The sequence below is a fragment of the Leptosomus discolor genome, chromosome 2, assembly GCF_034619465.1.
Source record: "Leptosomus discolor isolate bLepDis1 chromosome 2, bLepDis1.hap2, whole genome shotgun sequence".
Lineage (NCBI taxonomy): Eukaryota > Metazoa > Chordata > Aves > Leptosomiformes > Leptosomidae > Leptosomus > Leptosomus discolor.
This window is the reverse complement of record NC_141392.1, coordinates 3,549,901-3,567,619: the sequence shown is the minus strand read 5'-3', so window position 1 is coordinate 3,567,619 and position 17,719 is coordinate 3,549,901. Positions and strand designations below refer to the sequence as shown.

Genomic DNA, 17,719 nt, shown 5'->3' with positions numbered 1-17,719 from the left:
TTTAAACATTAGCATTAAATCTTATGTGTTTATCTGCTTTATTTTGTTTGACTATGATTCATAGTCACAGACGGAATCTGTTGGACTGTCTTAAATTAATGCCAAATTTCAGTTTATGTTATTGTGCCAGTTTATAAACTGTGGTGTTTGAGAAACAGATGCATGGCCCCTTCAACTCTTGGCATTAACCTATGAACAAGGGCTGGATAGATAGCTCGCTTCAACTTGTCCAACTAAATCTTCTGTGAACGTGAATCGGAGACAATAGTCACTGGGAGGTTTGCCTCAGGGATTACTAAGTAATAGATGAACCTAGTATTTGGCTCATGGGAGCTGAGGGAAAGAGAGGTACGTGGCAGTGTTTCCCTTTGATCTTTACACAATCTTCAAGGCCTGCTTGAGTGCTCGAAGTCAACACCAGTGGAAAAAGTCTCGCAGATGCTTCAAAAGCTTCTGCCTTGTTTATGTAGGAAACAGTCAGTGCTGAGGAACCCTCCAGCGTCAGCCATTCAGCCACGTTTAATTCGGCCTTGAAAACAGATGTTCATGAGCAGATATGAATGCAGGCTCCTGAAACTCTAACTTCAGTTTTACAGGGAAATGGGCTGACTGAGAAGGGGCGATTTTTTTTTTTTCCCAAACCCCGCCTCTCCAGGGGGAAGTCGTATTTCTCTGCTCCATTTTGCTTTTGAGTACAACTTGGGGGTTTCCTCAGTTACTTTGGCTAGACCAAGACTCTTCCAAGCCAAAGACTTGCTCGATAATTAAGTATTAGTTCTGCCCCCCCGTTCAGCAAGGTTTAACTTGTACACATCCAAGTAACAATTCAGAATTTCGCGTCAAGCCTAATGTCCTACAAGTGTCACAATGCTGCAAATAATCCTCCTACACTTTAAGCTGTTACTAATTAGGCTATTACAATGGATATTTCCTTGAACAAGCCTCAGTTCTCTCGGAGACCCTTCAGACTTTGTCATTGTACATTGAATTGACTGTCATTATTTTTACAGCACAATATATTTGACATTTGAAAGCCTGATATGTGTGCCATTTGTCCTAAACAGTTTTCTATAGCACTGAGCTAAATAAGTGTAAGAGAATAATTGTGACAGCAACTGCTGTAAAAGATCAGAAAACTGACAGAAAAAAGCACAAAGGGGGAAGGCATCAACTTCTAGCAGACTGTAGGGAATGCAGAGAATATAAGTGAATTTGTAAGGCTCTGCAAGCAGCTGTTTTTTGAGGATATACATAGATATGACACATTTCCTAAGGAGCAAGACTTATAGTGAGCAGTTGCAAGCTAATAAAGAAACTTCTGGTCATTAGAATATTTTCCATACCATGTGAAGATTTGAGTATTTGAATATAATGAGGAAGTGGCCAGTGAATTAATTTAGAAATACACCTAGTGGGAATTTCATGTTTTAAAAAAGCTCATTTCCAGTTTTGATTTGAGGTTAAGCTGTTTGCATGCTACAACAAGGGGGTTTCCAAAGCCTGATTCCTTGATTTGTTTCCATCCTTCTCAGCCTGCTTCTTGCTTGCTATCTGCATATCTTCATGTGACTAGCTTGGGCTCATGTTGGTATTTGAGCTGAATGTAATTTGAAAGTATGCATTCACATAAGGACTCTCTGTAGAACAACAGAATAATTTAGGTTTGTCATATTTCTGTTCGAGAGGTTTCTTAGTGACTGGGGTGTATATTTTCACACAGCACAAAAAGCAATGTGCAAATTACAGGCTGAAATTTGAAAATTCATGGTGAGCAGAAGTCCTAATACTTTCAAACGTTTCATTTTGACTTTGCTTCGGTTTTTTTCTTTTACTTTTATAGCTGTACCCTTAAAATATTTCAAGCAATGTAGCACATTAAAATTAATATTGTAGTGTACTATAATATTTAAGAGAATCCAATTGTTAAAATTGAAATAACATAGTTTTTAAAACTTAAATAGATGACTAAATTTGTTTTAGCTGTCTAGTAAAACTATTTGTTGCATGGTTTCTTTCAGAAATGGTTTCTTTTGGACGGGACAAGTTTTTCTGATGGAAAATTGTTTCCAACTAGTTCTATATACAAATCAAAAAGTAGTCCTGAGTAATTCTGTATTTTATTGTTCTTTAGATTAATTCTGTATCATTATGCTTGCATTGACAGGTTTGATGAAGCTAAATGCCTTGGAGAAAAATTAAATGAAGCGAGAAATAAAATAAGTGAGTACATTATAACTTCATTTTACCTTTTAGCTGAGGAAATCACAGCATTAGATTGGATGAGGAAATCACAGGATATAGGAAGAGCTTCTCGTTTCTAAAAGAAAAGAGTCAATGCATTACTAAGATTTCAAATAAGGTAAATTGTTAGCTCATGATAGCAGTAATAATTTCATGTACCAGTTTTGAGTATTTCAAATATCATAATGTGAAAAACGGCTCCCTTCTTTACTTGGCAGGATGTCTGAAATTTATCAAAAGAAGTTAAGGTATTAACATTGTTTTTTCTGAACTTTATTTGGGGATAAAAGGATCCAAAACCATAATTTCAAATTATGATACCTATGGATTAAGGATTGTATTTATCTATAAATGTACGTAGCTTCTGATAAAGGTGATTTCACTGTTGAATTACCCATCTGCACTTCCTTTGTACTGGTTAATTAGAGCAATTCTGAGGAGTGCCTCAGCTTGGTGGGGGGTTTCGTTGTTTTTTGCTTTGGGGCCCCAACAGCGTAATTTTTGGCTTCCAATTTCAGATTGTTCAAAGCCAGAAATCACTTATAGATACATTCAACCCCAAGCAAGGACTTAGCTGATCCTCCTAACAGCCTTTGATATGTTCTAGGTATGGGTATCTGAGTTCTGTTGATTCCAAACATGTAACTTCTTTCCTAAAAACTGGCTATTCGGGCTCTCTGTCAGATGTGAAACACAGTTTTGTCCTCTGTCCCTGAAGTCTTTGGAGATCAGGTCTGTGTCCTCCTATAGGCACACAGTCAGCTGAACCAACTCTCTTCAAGCTTCCAAATACAAGCTGTGAGGGACTAGATTTAAATGTGATCTGGCATCCAGGTCCAGTGCTGTAGACCTTCCTTTTCTGTCTGCTTCCTTTTTGGGTGGCAATAGCACAGACACGGACAATGAAGTCATTATCATCACTTCTTGTCTTATAACAGTAGTTGACTTCTGAGAAAGGACAAAAATCTCATGGCGCTCCTGACAAGTGCTCTGTACTTTCACGATAGCCATGATTACATTCTCTGTGGTCACGAACAGTAGCTACTGCCAGATTCCCCTCCCAGTCACCTTCGGGTATACCACAAGTCCCTCAGAGATATTATGCAGTATATTTGAAGTTATGTCCGCTATGCGGAAAGCCTCAGCCATGATGGCGCTGTCTTTTCAAACCACAGCACGAGGAATGTTTGGGAGGGATCCAGAACCAGAGACGCAAGGTGCTGAGCCCTGCTGCAGGGCTCTTCTAGAAACCCTGCTCTGAGCACTGGGTTGTTTCTAGAAGACGTGATGCTTGAATCAACCTGCCTTCCTTCAGTAGGCCCATTTGTCTCCTTCAGACTGGTCAGAACATCAATATCTGCTCAGAACTTGTGAATGTATGTCCCCAAATTGGCCCACGCAAGTAGCATTTCCATATCCAGCTTGTACCTATGGGTGTCTCCAGTGTCCTTGTAAGCTTACTTAAGGCCTGTCAAGTAGGTTTTTCCCCCGGTAAACTTGGAAAAGCATGTTGAAACTGCTGTGGAGGACAATGCCAAGTAACAGGAAGCATCTTCAAGGTGAGTAATGCCTGCAGGGTGCACAGGTGTCAACATGAGCCATCACACCAAGGTACAACCTCTTTTTCTCTGCTGCCATCTTGAAGTCCACATTGTCCTGATTTACTTCTGCCTCCTAGATTTGCTTGTCTGTGATAAGCCCAAGAGATTTCTTGGCCTAAATGAGATGCAGCCAAAGTCAGCACTGAGTGTCAAACTTCTTTCTCTTGCTGAAGTTGAAATCCCATTTTGGAGCAGGCACGGCAAACCCCAGCGATAAGCAGCCACACAGAAGCATCATTCTCAGTGCCTGGGGCTGTGACTGTGCTGCAAGATGGGAGCCCAGCAACTGCCCCACATACACGCTATATCTGTTGCAAATGTCTTGGGGCAGGGGGAAACAAATGCTTGGAGGCTGTGGGAGACAGTACAAGAAGTGGTGGGACACGTCAGTCCTGAAGGTACCACTTGTAGTGTCACACTAGGACAAGGTGTGTGGTCTGTAAGTCCTGTGAGACTTGCAGGAGTCTGCTGTGGCACCTCTCAGAAATGCTGTAACAAAGCAATGCAGATGTAGCCTCTCAAGACTCTGTTTCCATGGATCCCAGCAAAATCTAAAATAAATTCTTCATTTGGATGGAATCAGTGTGAGTTTTTCCCCAGTAACTTAGGCAAAACTTCTGGTAGCTATAGTGCAGTAGAGTATGGATTTTCCTGCAATCGAAAGCATCTGTTTTAAAATTTGGTTTGGGTTAAGTTCTTCAGTGTTAGAAGTGAAACAGTGAGGTATATTTGGGGAACATGAATGATACAAAAATCTGAGTGCGTATTCATGTGTACATGTGACCTAAAAACCCAAACTTGCCCCTTGAACAAAACAAGCAGCTGTATAAAAAAAAAATCACTGAATTGGACAATGCTTATATGCCTCCTGTAGGAAACTGTCATAGCTTGTAGTCCACGTGAATATTGAAAAGCTCCTTAAGAATCAAATGAGAAATGTCTCCAAAGTTCCAAGAAAAATTGCACAAAATTATGTATGTTGGATTTGGTTTGGTATGTAAAGTGCAGTTACAAGTAAAGTGTTTTCAAATTGAAGATTAATTTCATTATGCCATTTTTAAATTTTGGTAGTAAAATGGAAAAAGAATATTTTTATTCAGTTCATAATGTAATCCTACTGTATAAGCAAGAGATTCCGTCCGTGTTGAATCCTATCATAGCTATCCATATGCTGATCTATGCAGATTATGCAGACGTACACTACTTTGTGGATGGCTTTTAAACACTGATGTCTGAGGCTTGAGAATTATTGGTTTCCTTCTGTGTAACTCTATGCAGCATGGGAAAATTACTATTCTGGTTAATAGAAATACTATATTTTTTTCATCTATCCTTTTCTCCTGTCCAGCCTTCTTTATAAAAATAAATCTACCTATTAGCACCTCTCTAACAATTATTAAATCTTTGCATCCAGTATGAGACTTTCTGGCTGATTGAGCTTAGTCGATGCAATTACACTAGTTTATATGGTTTAGCAGCCTGAAACAATTTTTCAGTTAAGTCTGTCTCGTCATAGCATACATACTCAGAAGACCATTAAAGATGCGAAGTAAGGTTACTAACCTGCCAAATTTTTACTGAAAACATGGTAGGAGAAATAAGAGTCATCTGCGGCCTGCAACTAGATCTTTAATTTACTTTTATTGTTGTTTCTGTTTCCTTAAGCATTCCTGGCTGCCTTGTTGTGCGCCATCAAGAACAGAACCCATCAATATCAGTTTCTGTTATTTCTAAGCTACACTTACTAGTATAAAACTATGCACCACAGAGGCCATAGAGCCCATTTCATGCAGGCTGATTGTGTTTTGAAATAGTGACAGCAGTTGGCTGTAAGTTTTGTGTCATAAATACCCCTGCCTTCTGACTTTGGAAATATTAGCGTTTTGCAGTGAAAAGTACACAAAATACTCCGACCCCTTCTCAATTACGCTAGCATTTCAAAAACATCAGGAAGTTAGGGCTGGAAAAAGAAATTTGCAGTAAGATTTTCATTGTAGGCTTTTGCTGATGTTATTGTTTACATAAAAAGATTAAGGGAAATAATGTCTAGATGTAAGCTGGAGTTTTAAGTGTAGAGTGACTATAATATCAGAAAGGAGACATTGTGGCTAGCATGCCTCTTTGCTATTATACCACATATTCTTGGATTCTATCTCCTCTTACGTTTAATAGCTCTGCAGAGAATGCAGAGGGGTTTTGATTATTTTATGGAAAATAATATCTGTATCTTAGATGTTTCATCACACTTACTTTTCACAATGACCTCTTAGAAATAAGAAGGTGAATTTTATTGTAGGATGAAAATTCTTTTTCTCATACCTAGAAAAGAAAAAGGGAAGTGTTTCTAATCCAGGTCATTTTAGTGATCCTGTTTACTGCATTATCACACAAATCTCTGTATAGGCACAAGTAAAGGAGCAGAGGGCACTGGTGCAAGCATCAAGGGGCACTTCTTTTGGAAAGTCGATACACTGCATAAATACACTATCAAAAGGCAGAGACGTGAAGCACGAATTTTGAACATCTAGACATGTCTGGATTGGTTAGAGTGGACTATTCAGAACTGTTTACATATGACTGGAGAATGTAGCCAAGGACTAGACTTTAAAAGAGAAATACAGAAAACCAACAGAAGTAAAACTGAAAAGTAGTAACTGAGAGGTCAGGGAACGAATGAGAACTGTCACCAGTGTAGGAGAAGTGGAAAGTGGGCCAGCACTGACACACAAGTAAATTTTTGTCTTTCTAGTTCAACACTAAGAACTTCAAAAACTTGTATTTTAAATGAAAAATTAAAAAAATAGTTTATTTTCTCATGAAAAAACCATGCTGTGCCACTGCAAGTGTTGTTTGCATTGTATCATTTCCAAAGAGTTAGGGTCTTTAACAAGAATTATAGATCTTTTGGTATTACTGAAGAAGACCTAGTGAAGAAAATTTGATGCTGAAGCCCAGGATTTAATTTCAGAGTAGTGAAAGTACAGAATATCTTCTTGAAATAAAACCTGAGTGATTGCCCCTAGCACATTGTGATGGGGTAGCCTCTGCTGGCTGCCAGGCACCTGTCCAGCCCCTCTCTCACTCCTCTTCATCAGCAGAACAGAGGGGAGAAAGTAAGAAAAAGCTCGTAGGTCAGGATAAACACGAGGAGATCACTTACCAATTACCGTCACAGGCAAAACAGACTCAAGTTGGAGAAAAATAATTTAATTTATTGCCACTTAAAATAGAGCTGGATGGTGAGAAACAAAGACAAAACCTCTAAAGCCAAAACTTCTCTCCTTATGAGGATTGGCCAGAGTTTTTTATTTCTATGATGCTGTTATCAACAAGGTGGTTTTTACACAATTCCAAGAACATTCTGTGTTGAAAGGATTCTGATAGCAAAGAGAAGTCTACACCTGAACAAACTGCAAAGCATTAAATAACAAAGAGGCCCAACTGTTACTACATTGATCACGCAGCAAGTTAGAATTGGGGGAATTAAAAATACTGTTTTCACTGTAAATTAAACCAATATATTAATTCAGAATGTAGTGACTAAAAAAGTTGCCTATATACAAGAATGTGCTATGTGTTAGATGCATTTAAGATTAGTAAAGATTTCCAGTTCATCCCTATAAATGCCTGTCTTATTTTGGGGTATTTATACCACTATTAGATTTAGTTTTTTCCTAAGGGAAGAAAGTGTACTAAATGTATTTAATGCCCAAAGGGAAGCAGCTGTTGTTTTTACTCTGTCCAGAAATCAGCTAACATTATGATTGAAGCTGGGAGAGGAAGGGCAAACTCATGTGGGAGTAATAACTGTGTGAGGAAACAGGCACTCTTGGAATGAAAAAGGGTAGGTGGGTGGATTATGTGCACATGATGATGATGATGCAACTACACCCACAGGAATGCTGAGATGTTACACTGCTCTGCTTCGTTTCAAGCTTTGACTTTCGTGCACAAGATCATATGATACCAAAGCCAATTATAATCTTTAGTTGGGGGCATGTCCTAGTATTGCAAAGCAAGGTTCTTGAAGAGTCTTCATTTAATTTGCTTGCAAATTATTCCCGTGATTTTCCTTATGTATCACAGTTGATGGAGTGCTACACTGAAGTGGTGAGGACTCAGGGAGAGTGACAAGACATCACGGTGCTAAAGGATAGTATTAATTCTGATTCATTGCCTTGTACTTTGTACTGTTATTTCTGTGGATGCAAAGTAGATACTAAACGTAATCAGAAGCTAAATAATGAAAACCTGAATTTATAATCACTTTTTTCTCTATGTGGAAGACTCCACGTATGTATACACAAAAAAATTACTTTGTTATGGTCATTCTACGGAGATAAGCCAAGTAGACCCACTTTTAAACTCCAAATTAAGAGTATTTCATGCAAGGTTTTTCTTTATATTTGCACAACCTTATGAAGGGAACCAATAGCAACATTTTTGCATAGATATAAAATAAGATGAAGTGATGTTTTTCAGTCAGAGGTGGTCCGAGGGCACTCTATTGGCTATGTTGTGCATCTACATTGTTTTAGCTTCACATGCAGGCAATAAATTACTTTGAAAAAGGAGAATCAGTTAATTAAGAACTAGAATCCCAAGGATGGTATTAGGAATGTTATGCATATTTTAGGCTGTGATGATATGGACTGGAAGGGTTGAGGGAAGTCATGCATGAGCAAAAAGCATTTTTAAAACTTTTGCTGAAGAAGTCTATGTAATTAGGAAGGCTGGAATTTTTCTGCTTTACATGGAACCTAAATGAAATGAAAATGCTCTGATGGTTTTCTATACGAAAAGAAAATTCATCAGTCAATGTGTTGTTTTCTTAAAGCTTGATGCTATTGGTAGTGTTCTGTATTGATTTTATATTAATATAAGTACTCGGAGTCGGAGACGTTGGCTTACTAGACATTGTTTCAGCCATGAATGAAGTGAGGCTATAATAAGGGAGAAATTATTGTGCTTTAAAATGCATTCCATTCTTCAGTGTAATGTTCTGAGATACTTATTCTTTTGTGGAAACAAACATTGAGACTTCATAGCTGCTGATTAGTTTAAATCACTGTTCTAGTTTAGTTCCAGAAAGTATCAAGTACTTACACAGACTTATATCTGATCTATGTGCTCAGTGAATTTTACTGGAAATGACTAGTGCTGAAGAAAAATGGCAAGATTTGGTTTAAAAAGGGGTTGAGAAACTCCGAGAAGTAAGGTTACATTCCACAGGCAAATCTGGTTCAAATGAGATGCAAACAACTCATAAATAAATGAGTTCAGTATGCAGATTTAATGAACAGATAACTCAATAATATCATTCCACAGCATTCCATTCTTCAGGTAGCTTAGTATGAATTGCTGTTTTCAGCAGAGACCTTTAGAGTCCATGGAACTTGAAATCTTGAGAGCCTCACTGAAGAAAAACTCTAGCTGTGGTCATTTTCAGTTCTACTTGTGTAAGGATTTAAAAGAAAATTCTGAAAATATTTCTATATTTGGCTTTACTGTTTTAGTTGATAAAGGGCAACAAGCGTTAGATATAGTAGTAATTGTTTTAAACAGACAAGTTATATCACCTATGCTAGGAAATATATTGCAATTTAGTCCACCTTTGAGGTCTCCAAAGCTGCCTCCTTGAATTGTATTCACAATTTCACCAAGCTTTATACCACTGAGGCTGCTCAGCCTTCCTCTGATGTTGATAGCAATCCATTGTCATGCGCTTAGCCAGTCACTTTAGGACTGACCTCTGTTTAAAAGGTGGTTACCTTTAAATGTTTTCTCATTCCTAGTCTTCAGGAATGATACAACAGGTGTGATGTGGTCTTTCAAGTGCTCTTATTTCACAAGCAAATGTTTCACCCTATGCTGTGAAATAAGTGTTGTATACTGCCCTTAAACGTCACACTGAGTACTCTGTCATGAAAGACATAACTTGCAAGAGCAGCAAGAGAATTTGCTCTTTGCTATTCATCTTATTCTTTGATCGGAGTTCATTCTTGATGTGGAAAGCTCCCTGAGAACCAAGCATTAACGTATCCATCAGTGTTTGGCATTGAAATACTAAGTGTCCCGGATTTCCTTTGCAGGCAGAAATCCGAGCAGTGCAGTAAATCTGACATGCTCAGGATCTGCTGAGTATGTGCAACTGGGCACTCGTGCAGCGCATGCTGTGCAACCCACCCAGCACATTCTGTAGGTGTCAAACGTGCTATGTGTGCCCAGGTGGCTTCTACAAAGCCTGCTCAGTGTCGCTCTGCACGCGTTCTGCATGTACAATGATTTATGGGTCTAAGATTTCTGGCAGCCTGGCAGCTGCTACCCCAGCTGGACTCCTCAGTACCTGAGAAATTCCAGATGAACAGCCACATTGGCGATCTAGAACAAGCTGAATCAGTGGTTTGCCATGAGAAGCAGGAGATTTGGCATGTACACGTCAGTGTAGACTGGAAGCTCTCTGAAAAAAAGAGGATGCCTGCCTACTGCTTCACCACTTCTGTTCCAGCACTGGGATATACATAAAAATAAAACCTCGATACACTTGGTCTCCACTGATTTGAAGAGAGCTGGGTCTCTTTAGCTTGGAGAAGAGGAGACTGAGTGGTGACCTCATCAAAGTTTATAAATACATAAAGGGCGAGTGTCAGGAGGATGGAGTCGGGCTCTTCTCGGTGATGGCCGATGACAGGACAAGGGGCAACGGGTGCAAGCTGGAGCAGAGGAGGTTCCACATGAACATAAAGAAAAACGTTTTCCCTGTGAGGGTGACAGAGCCCTGGAACAGGCTGCCCAGAGAGGTTGTGGGGTCTCCTTCTCTGGAGACATTCAACACCCGCCTGGACACGTTCCTGTGTGACCTACTCTAGGTGGTCCTGCTCTGGCAGGGGGGTTGGACTAGATGATCTTTTGAGGTCACTTCCAACACCTCACATTCTGTGATTTCTTCTCTCCTGGGAAGATGCCTGCATGTTGTAAATATCCTCTGCTGCTTAACAGAGAGTCAGTCTTGGTCTCGGGGCACAACAGTTGTGTCAAAAAAGAACACAAGTAGTATTTCCACCATATTTAACCTTGTGTGTGTAACTATGCTGATTTCTCCTGAAGGATGTCACTTATGACTAACACAAAGCACAGCAACTCTGCAAAACCTGCAACCATCTGTGAGAAAAACAGAACAGAAAACAGTCCGTGGGGACAAACAGTCCCCCAGATGTAATTTCCCAGCTGGGATGTTATTCAACGTGGCCCAGTGCCTAGAAGCCCCAGTCTGTTTCTGATCTCCAGGTCACTTTCAAAGCAGTTTTGTAATAAAGGAGGCATGTTTATGTGTCCACCAAAAATAGCAGTAGCTGTTAAAGTTGAAGCCATTCAGCATGGCTGACACAGTCTTCAGATTCTTTCTCCTTAATTTCTTGGCCCAATTGTTTTGCAACCTAATGCTGAAAAAACACAGTTCCTATGTGTGTTTGTTTTGGAAAAATATCTAATCATTGTGCCATTATGACTGCAGTTTTGGAATCTTTTTTTTTAAATGTTACATTTTGATTTTTGGAAGCTTGGAATTGAAAACACAGAAAACCAGCTGAGTTTCTGCAGATTTTAATTTTCTTAACCACCTTGTCACCATCTGCAGTTTGTTCTCTGTTAGAAATGGGATTTACTTTGCTTTGCAGGATGCTATATGTTGTTTTTCTGTTTGGTTACAACTCCTATTTTAACTTATTTCCTTCTTTCCATTATGAACTATAACTTACTTTCACTCTGATTCTGTTAAAGTTCTTTTTCTACCAAGGCCCAACTCACTTCAGGCATGCCTTGTATGGCTCAGTTTAGCCAGGGATCTGTAGAGCACAGTATAAAGATGCTGTGATCTCCCAGAGCATCTTTCATAAGATCTCTCTCAAGGTGCTGTAATGCAGAATAGAAGTCAGGCGTCTCACACAGGCCTGGCAAATAACTGTAAATAGGTAACTGGTTGCTACCATCTTGGGGCAGGCTCAGTGCTGTGACGAAAGTTTCCACAGCCTATTTTCTTGTTCCAGAAGCAGACAGCTGGCTCATAATATAAAGCAGAGAGTGGCAGGAGTATATTTTTCTTTCTTGCTAGCAGTTCAGTGAAAGGTTCGTATTAACGAATTGTTTTGTTTCTTCACAGTGTTCATAGTGAGTCAGAGTAACCAATTAACTGGCTTGTTTGTAATCAATAGATCATATTTCTGACTTACCTGAGACTTTTTGCTTAGAATCTCAAAAGTCACTTCAATGTGAGCAGGGCTCACGTTGTGTTGGGGTCGTGCAGTTACATTTGCTTAGTGCAATTCTTAACAACCTATGATTAAGCAATGAATGATAAAGTAACGCTTTTAGCTGAATGACAGCCCCCAGAAAACTGGTAGCAAGATGTGCGAACAAGGAGGAAAACCAGACAAGAATAGAGACTCTATTATAATCGCCTGTGAAGTGTTACTGTGCATTTCTGAAATCAGGAGAGACAATCCATCTTTGCTGTACTTACCGCAGGCAATGTAAACGTTATAGGTCTAACTCTGGTCTCGCTTCAGAGCTACACCTGGATTGATGGCAGCTGTAACAGAGCTGTCTGCTCTGCCACTGCTCCGGCGCAGGTCATGCTTGGGCAATTGTCAGAGAAGACAGCAGGGAAGATGTCACTGCTGTGTCTCTGTCAGTCCTTGGTTGGCGCAGGATTTGTCTTCCCCACTCTGTTAGAGCTGAGATGGACAAGACAGTGAGAGCGCCCTAGCAGCTTTCTGGCAGCCTTTCTCCTTTTTCTGCTTCTCCCTATAAGCAGAGGATACCATCTTTGGTCATATAGAAATGTCTTTGCAGCAGCCCTCAGGAAACTCATTTTGGAAGGTACAAGTCTCTTGGTTTCACGGGGCAATGCATATGTTTATGCTAATGCTAAATATTGTCCATTGTTTCAGAGTAAATTACATATGTTTGGTTTTACTTTCAAACAATAGGCAATGCCCCTGGGTGACTATGCATATGCTGAATGAGTCCTTAGAATGAGAAAACATGATTTACCAAATGACTTCTTCAGAAAATACCAAACTGGATGAATTCATTTGAACAGCTCTATTACGCTCCCCTGATGTGCTATTCTTTAAACAGAGGAACCTTATTAGCGTAACAGTTGCTCCAGGCCTAAGATGTTAATGTTTTCTTTGGATCTGTGTTGGAATCTACATATGTAGGAAACATTTTCATTTTCTAATTATTACAAATGATGTTCTGTTCTTTAGAAACAGAAGTATTTTCAGGGGAAAAAGTTACACTCAGGAAGAAACCAAGTAAACACTTTTTACTTAAGGTTTTCACTAGAATAACTAAAAGCAAATGGACCAAGCTCATTTGATTTTAATCAAGCTATGAACTGCCATGACTATAAACTTGGAAAAGTACCTCTCAGTAACAGATTTTCTGCTTGTAGGCTGTCTACAGACTGAAAACAGGTAGTCATTGCTGGATTGCTACACTGCATTTTGCTGTTTTCTTAGGCTTGGAAGTTCTTAAGTCAGTCTGTTAAATCTGCTCTTTTAAAGAGAAGATGCTAGATGATAGTTAATGCTGTATTACAAGGGTTTTTTGAAATCCTGGAGTCTTTTGTACAAAGTTTTCATTGATCACATCTGTCTTTAGTACTGGATGGCTTAAGATCTTATGAGTGAAGAAACCTTCAAACTCTAGAGAAGTAGACCTTAGTGTATTCAGAGTAGCACTGTCGAAGAATGATACCTCTTCATGAGAACAGAAATCTAAATTTGTCTTTCATGGGCTCCTGTGGTTCATTTACACATCTGGACAGCATTCACGCAGACTTGCAACGTGTGTGTACGTAGTTACATGTACTAAAATACAATAGCTGTTTTTTTCTAATCAAACTAGTTTCTTAATCATGTAGGACTAGTGATGTCACCACAGCTGGTTACGAATGTTGCAGCAGGAGTGCAATCAACATGGAACAGCTGTATTATGAAGAAGTTCTTGTGAAGTTAAATCTGAGGGAAGACGTTTGTTCAGAGCTGGTGACACCATTGTGCCAGTTATGCAGAATCAGGTTGTGTTTTAAATTGCTGAGCAATTCACGAAGCAGACTTAGGCTTATCCACACCAGTAAATATATACTGTATCTTTATAGGAAGCTGTTTCAGATTTTACTGGGATGCTAATATGTGTCTAACACTCAAAAAGCCATTTCTCAAAGCCTTGATATATACATTACAAGTAAATGAGCATTAAAAAGGGCATGCACCCATTCTCCCTCTGACCTTGTTTCTGTCTTCCAGAAACCTTGACAAGCCCTCAAAACATGGTAGCGTATCTAAGCAGCTGCAGCGCCGTATTTTTAATTTATATGACTTTTAGCTTTATGTCATATCTGTCAGATTCCTAATGTCAGTCTGAGTATGTCCCATCTGCTCAGAAGTCACACAGCAACATGACCTCAGTTCCAGGGCAATTTCTTGGGTAGCAAAATTTTAAAAGATTGTGAAGCTGAATTATACAGTGAGGCCTGGAACTCTACACTTAATTTTCTGCTGGGCAGCACTGGCCAGAAAAAACGTCACAGAAAGAAATGTAACATCAAATTGTTGCATAGAAATTACAAAGCCATGAAGGCAGTATTGTAACAGAAATAACCTTGTCCATCTTATACTTGGATATGTTCACTCTCTATTGAAAATATTAACTGAGACCAATGCATTATTACCAGAAAACTTGTTGAGGGTAAAATTCTTTGTCTTTAACTTTGCCTGTTTCTGCTTTAAGACCCTTTATTTATTTTTCAAGCATCTTAAATTTGGTCATTAAAAAAAAAGAGAGAGGAGCTGTATACAAAGCTGTTCCTCTGACTTAATTTTCCTTATTTTTCCCTTCATGTTAATTTCTCAGAAATAATCAAGAGACAAGCTGCATTTAGTCACATGAGCATCCAGAGCACTAGGTTCACAGATTACGATTCCTTATCCATATGGCATTACTTTTCAGCCATGCTTTTTGGGCCAGCTTAATATTTAATTCATGAACAAATAGATGTGATAAACAACAGAGCAACGGTTTCCAGATGTGCATCATTTCTGTCTCTTTTGTAGCATATGAAAAGAAGATACATAGAATATTTGTTAACTTTGGACAATACCTAAAATAACCCTCTGGCATCTAAGGTATAGCTTAAATGAAATTTAGGCACCTAAATTCAGAAGCACTATCTAGGAAAAAAGTAATTATTCACTTTAATTCCCGAAATAAAACAAACTGCCTTTGCTAGTGCATACGGAAGCACTACTTTATTGACTGAGCTGCCTATTATCTACCCATTGAGAATCCAGAAATGATGTGTCCTTCTGCTGAAGTCTCTTGGGAGTGTGCTTGCTGGTAAACATCCATAGATGGCTAAAACTGCCTGGGAAGTGTTGAGCTCAACTTGAAAAAAAACCCAGCTGGCTAGTGACAGGCAACCTTGGGAAGATGGAATAAGGTCTGGGCGTTTGTTTCTAAACTCAGAAAGCATCCAGGTTCTGAGTTCCAATTTCAAGGAGATGTTGAACTGCAGTCCAGAGCCCTTGGTGCTTTCTGTTGGTTGTCCTAGATATCCTAGCAATGTGTACGTGGACTGTTAGAATTTTCTGTGCACTAGCCACTTCCCATACTCTGCTCTCTATGGAGAGGAGTCCTCTGCCTTTGGGTGAATGGGAACTGTGGTACATGCTAGCATTTCCTTCGCATAGATGAATGGGACCTTGGGGAGCAGCTCAATTTAGCTGTTCAGTTAAGGGCTATGCAGCCAATGACAGTCTGTACTTAGAGGAAGAGAGAAGTCCAGAATGCTGTCATCAGAAAAATAAATTCTATTTCTCTACAGCTTTGCTGTATAGCCCTATCAAAGCTTTGTTTTCCGTAACAGCCAGAAGGCACGAAAGGCCATTAGGAAAAAAATATGGGATAAAGGGTGCTGTAGAAATGCAGGCCAAGCAATGAGCAGTTACAGGAATGCCCATCAATCAGAAAGTGTAAGTAATTTTGGGAGAGAAAAAAAAAGTATGATGTAATCTGGCCAGAACTAATGAGAACATGTAGGAAATGGGGAGGAGATTTAATATGGAGGTTAGAAATAAATGCTCATAAATGGGGACAGAGTTGAGAGGACTATATGTTGAGTAGCTCAAGGAATAATCAGCGAAGTCAAATACAGTGTCATCCTGTAGAAATTAGTGGCAAAGACTGCTGTCTCATAAGCTTTCTGTCTGTAACTTTGATCATGCTTGAAGGTATTAAATGCGCCAATAAAAACTGTTATTGTCTCAGCTGAGTATGGCAAAGAAGGGAACATGCCCTAGTCAGATATTTTAAATAGTAATCTCAAAATGTGCAGTATCCTACATCATAGTATAATGCATGCATTTGAGTCTGATATTTAAACTTCAAAGAATGAGAGTATGTTGGGAAAATGGTGCATTCCCAAGTGTGTGTGTTTGTGTGCCGAGTTTGGGCTGTGGTTTGCAACTACGGATTTGGTGTGGAAGTCAGGGTTGTGCTCCCAGTTCTGAACCTGTTGTCTTTGCTGGGGTCTCTGACTGATGAGTTCTAAATACCACCAGCTGCCTTGCTCCCAATGGTTTGCCCCATCTCTTTGCTGGCAGTTACTCTTTCCAGTCCTTTCTTCCCAACACAGCTCTCAAAAGAGAGTATTTACTAGTATTTCAGACATTCCAGTTGACTCGATGGTAGTGTCACAGCTTAAATTGCCAGTAGGCTTGAGTTGAGATGCCAAACCATGCTGGAGTAGCCAGAATGCAGGCAGACGTTTGCTTCTACCCACTTGCTTGTGTGGGCAGTAACCTTTGACAGCAAGCCTTGGGAAAGAGGGAAGGGAGAAGGAAAAGGAGAAATCAGAGCCAGTAAACCACTGCAGATGTTTCTTCAGTGAACAAAAAGCAGAAATCTGCTGCAGCAGGCTATACTTTACAATGTGTTACCTCAAGTATTGTCATTAATATTTTTTTTTTTATGCTGATGAGGACTGTATTTCATGTCTTGAAGAATGTGTATGCTGTAGTCAGGAGGCTGTGAGTGCTGCAATAGTGTTGTTTTCTTTCCTGATGCCTCCAAGGGCTTTCTGAAAGTTAGGACTTGTCAAATTACATGGGGATGTGACCAAACACATACCTCAAAATTTGCATCAGAACTAGTGTTGAGCCAGGTTACTAGTGCAGACTACTTTGCCTCTGCACACTGTCTTAATAGAGCCAATTGATATCTTTCTGCCATGGGAGAAGGACAAAGGCTGCAAAGAAGAGTCCAGACTTCCCCCAAATATTTCCCTGGTTCAGAGGAAGGCTGAATAGTTTGTCTGCTCTTAGTGCTGCAGGATTTTGATTTAGAGCAGAGTCTTTTTTTTATTTCACTTTTCTTGTCAGATACTTTTTGTCATAGGATGCGTTCTCATACAACTTCAACACCAAGTTTTCAAAAGTATCTAACACATCTGGTAAGATTTCCAGTAATCATCTCTGAATATTCTCCATTTGAGAAATTACTCTATTTGGATACCTCCGTTTGGGTTCAATGTCTCCTACCTTCAGAAATCCTTTGTAAGCTGCTACAACTCTGACCTCAAGCTCAGTTAAAATATATCTCTACAAGGCTCATGGAATTTCTGTGATCCCTCTCCTTTCTGTCTCTGAAGGCTTATCTCAGTGATTATTTGCTGAGTATACAGCTTTAATTTGCGCTCGTTCAGCAGGACTCTTTATCTGAGTCAAGTGGATGCATGGAACTTTGTGAATCAAATTTAGTAGGTAAAGCAGAAGCTGAGTGCACAAACAAAGCAAAATAGGGAATTCCTTCAC

General features: G+C 39.4%; 1 protein-coding gene and 1 pseudogene across 1 annotated transcript in view; one reads left to right on the top strand and one right to left on the bottom strand.

The window, feature by feature from the left end:
* KIF6 (kinesin family member 6) overlaps positions 1-17,719 on the top strand; it is a 167,311-nt gene that overhangs the window by 109,900 nt on the left and 39,692 nt on the right. Inside the window, exon 15 of the mRNA XM_086482232.1 lies at positions 2,165-2,220. Coding sequence (XP_086338358.1) covers positions 2,165-2,220 — 56 coding nt within the window. The remainder of the gene's footprint in view (positions 1-2,164; positions 2,221-17,719) is intronic.
* Positions 2,906-5,450, bottom strand: LOC147415914 (adenylosuccinate lyase-like; annotated as a pseudogene).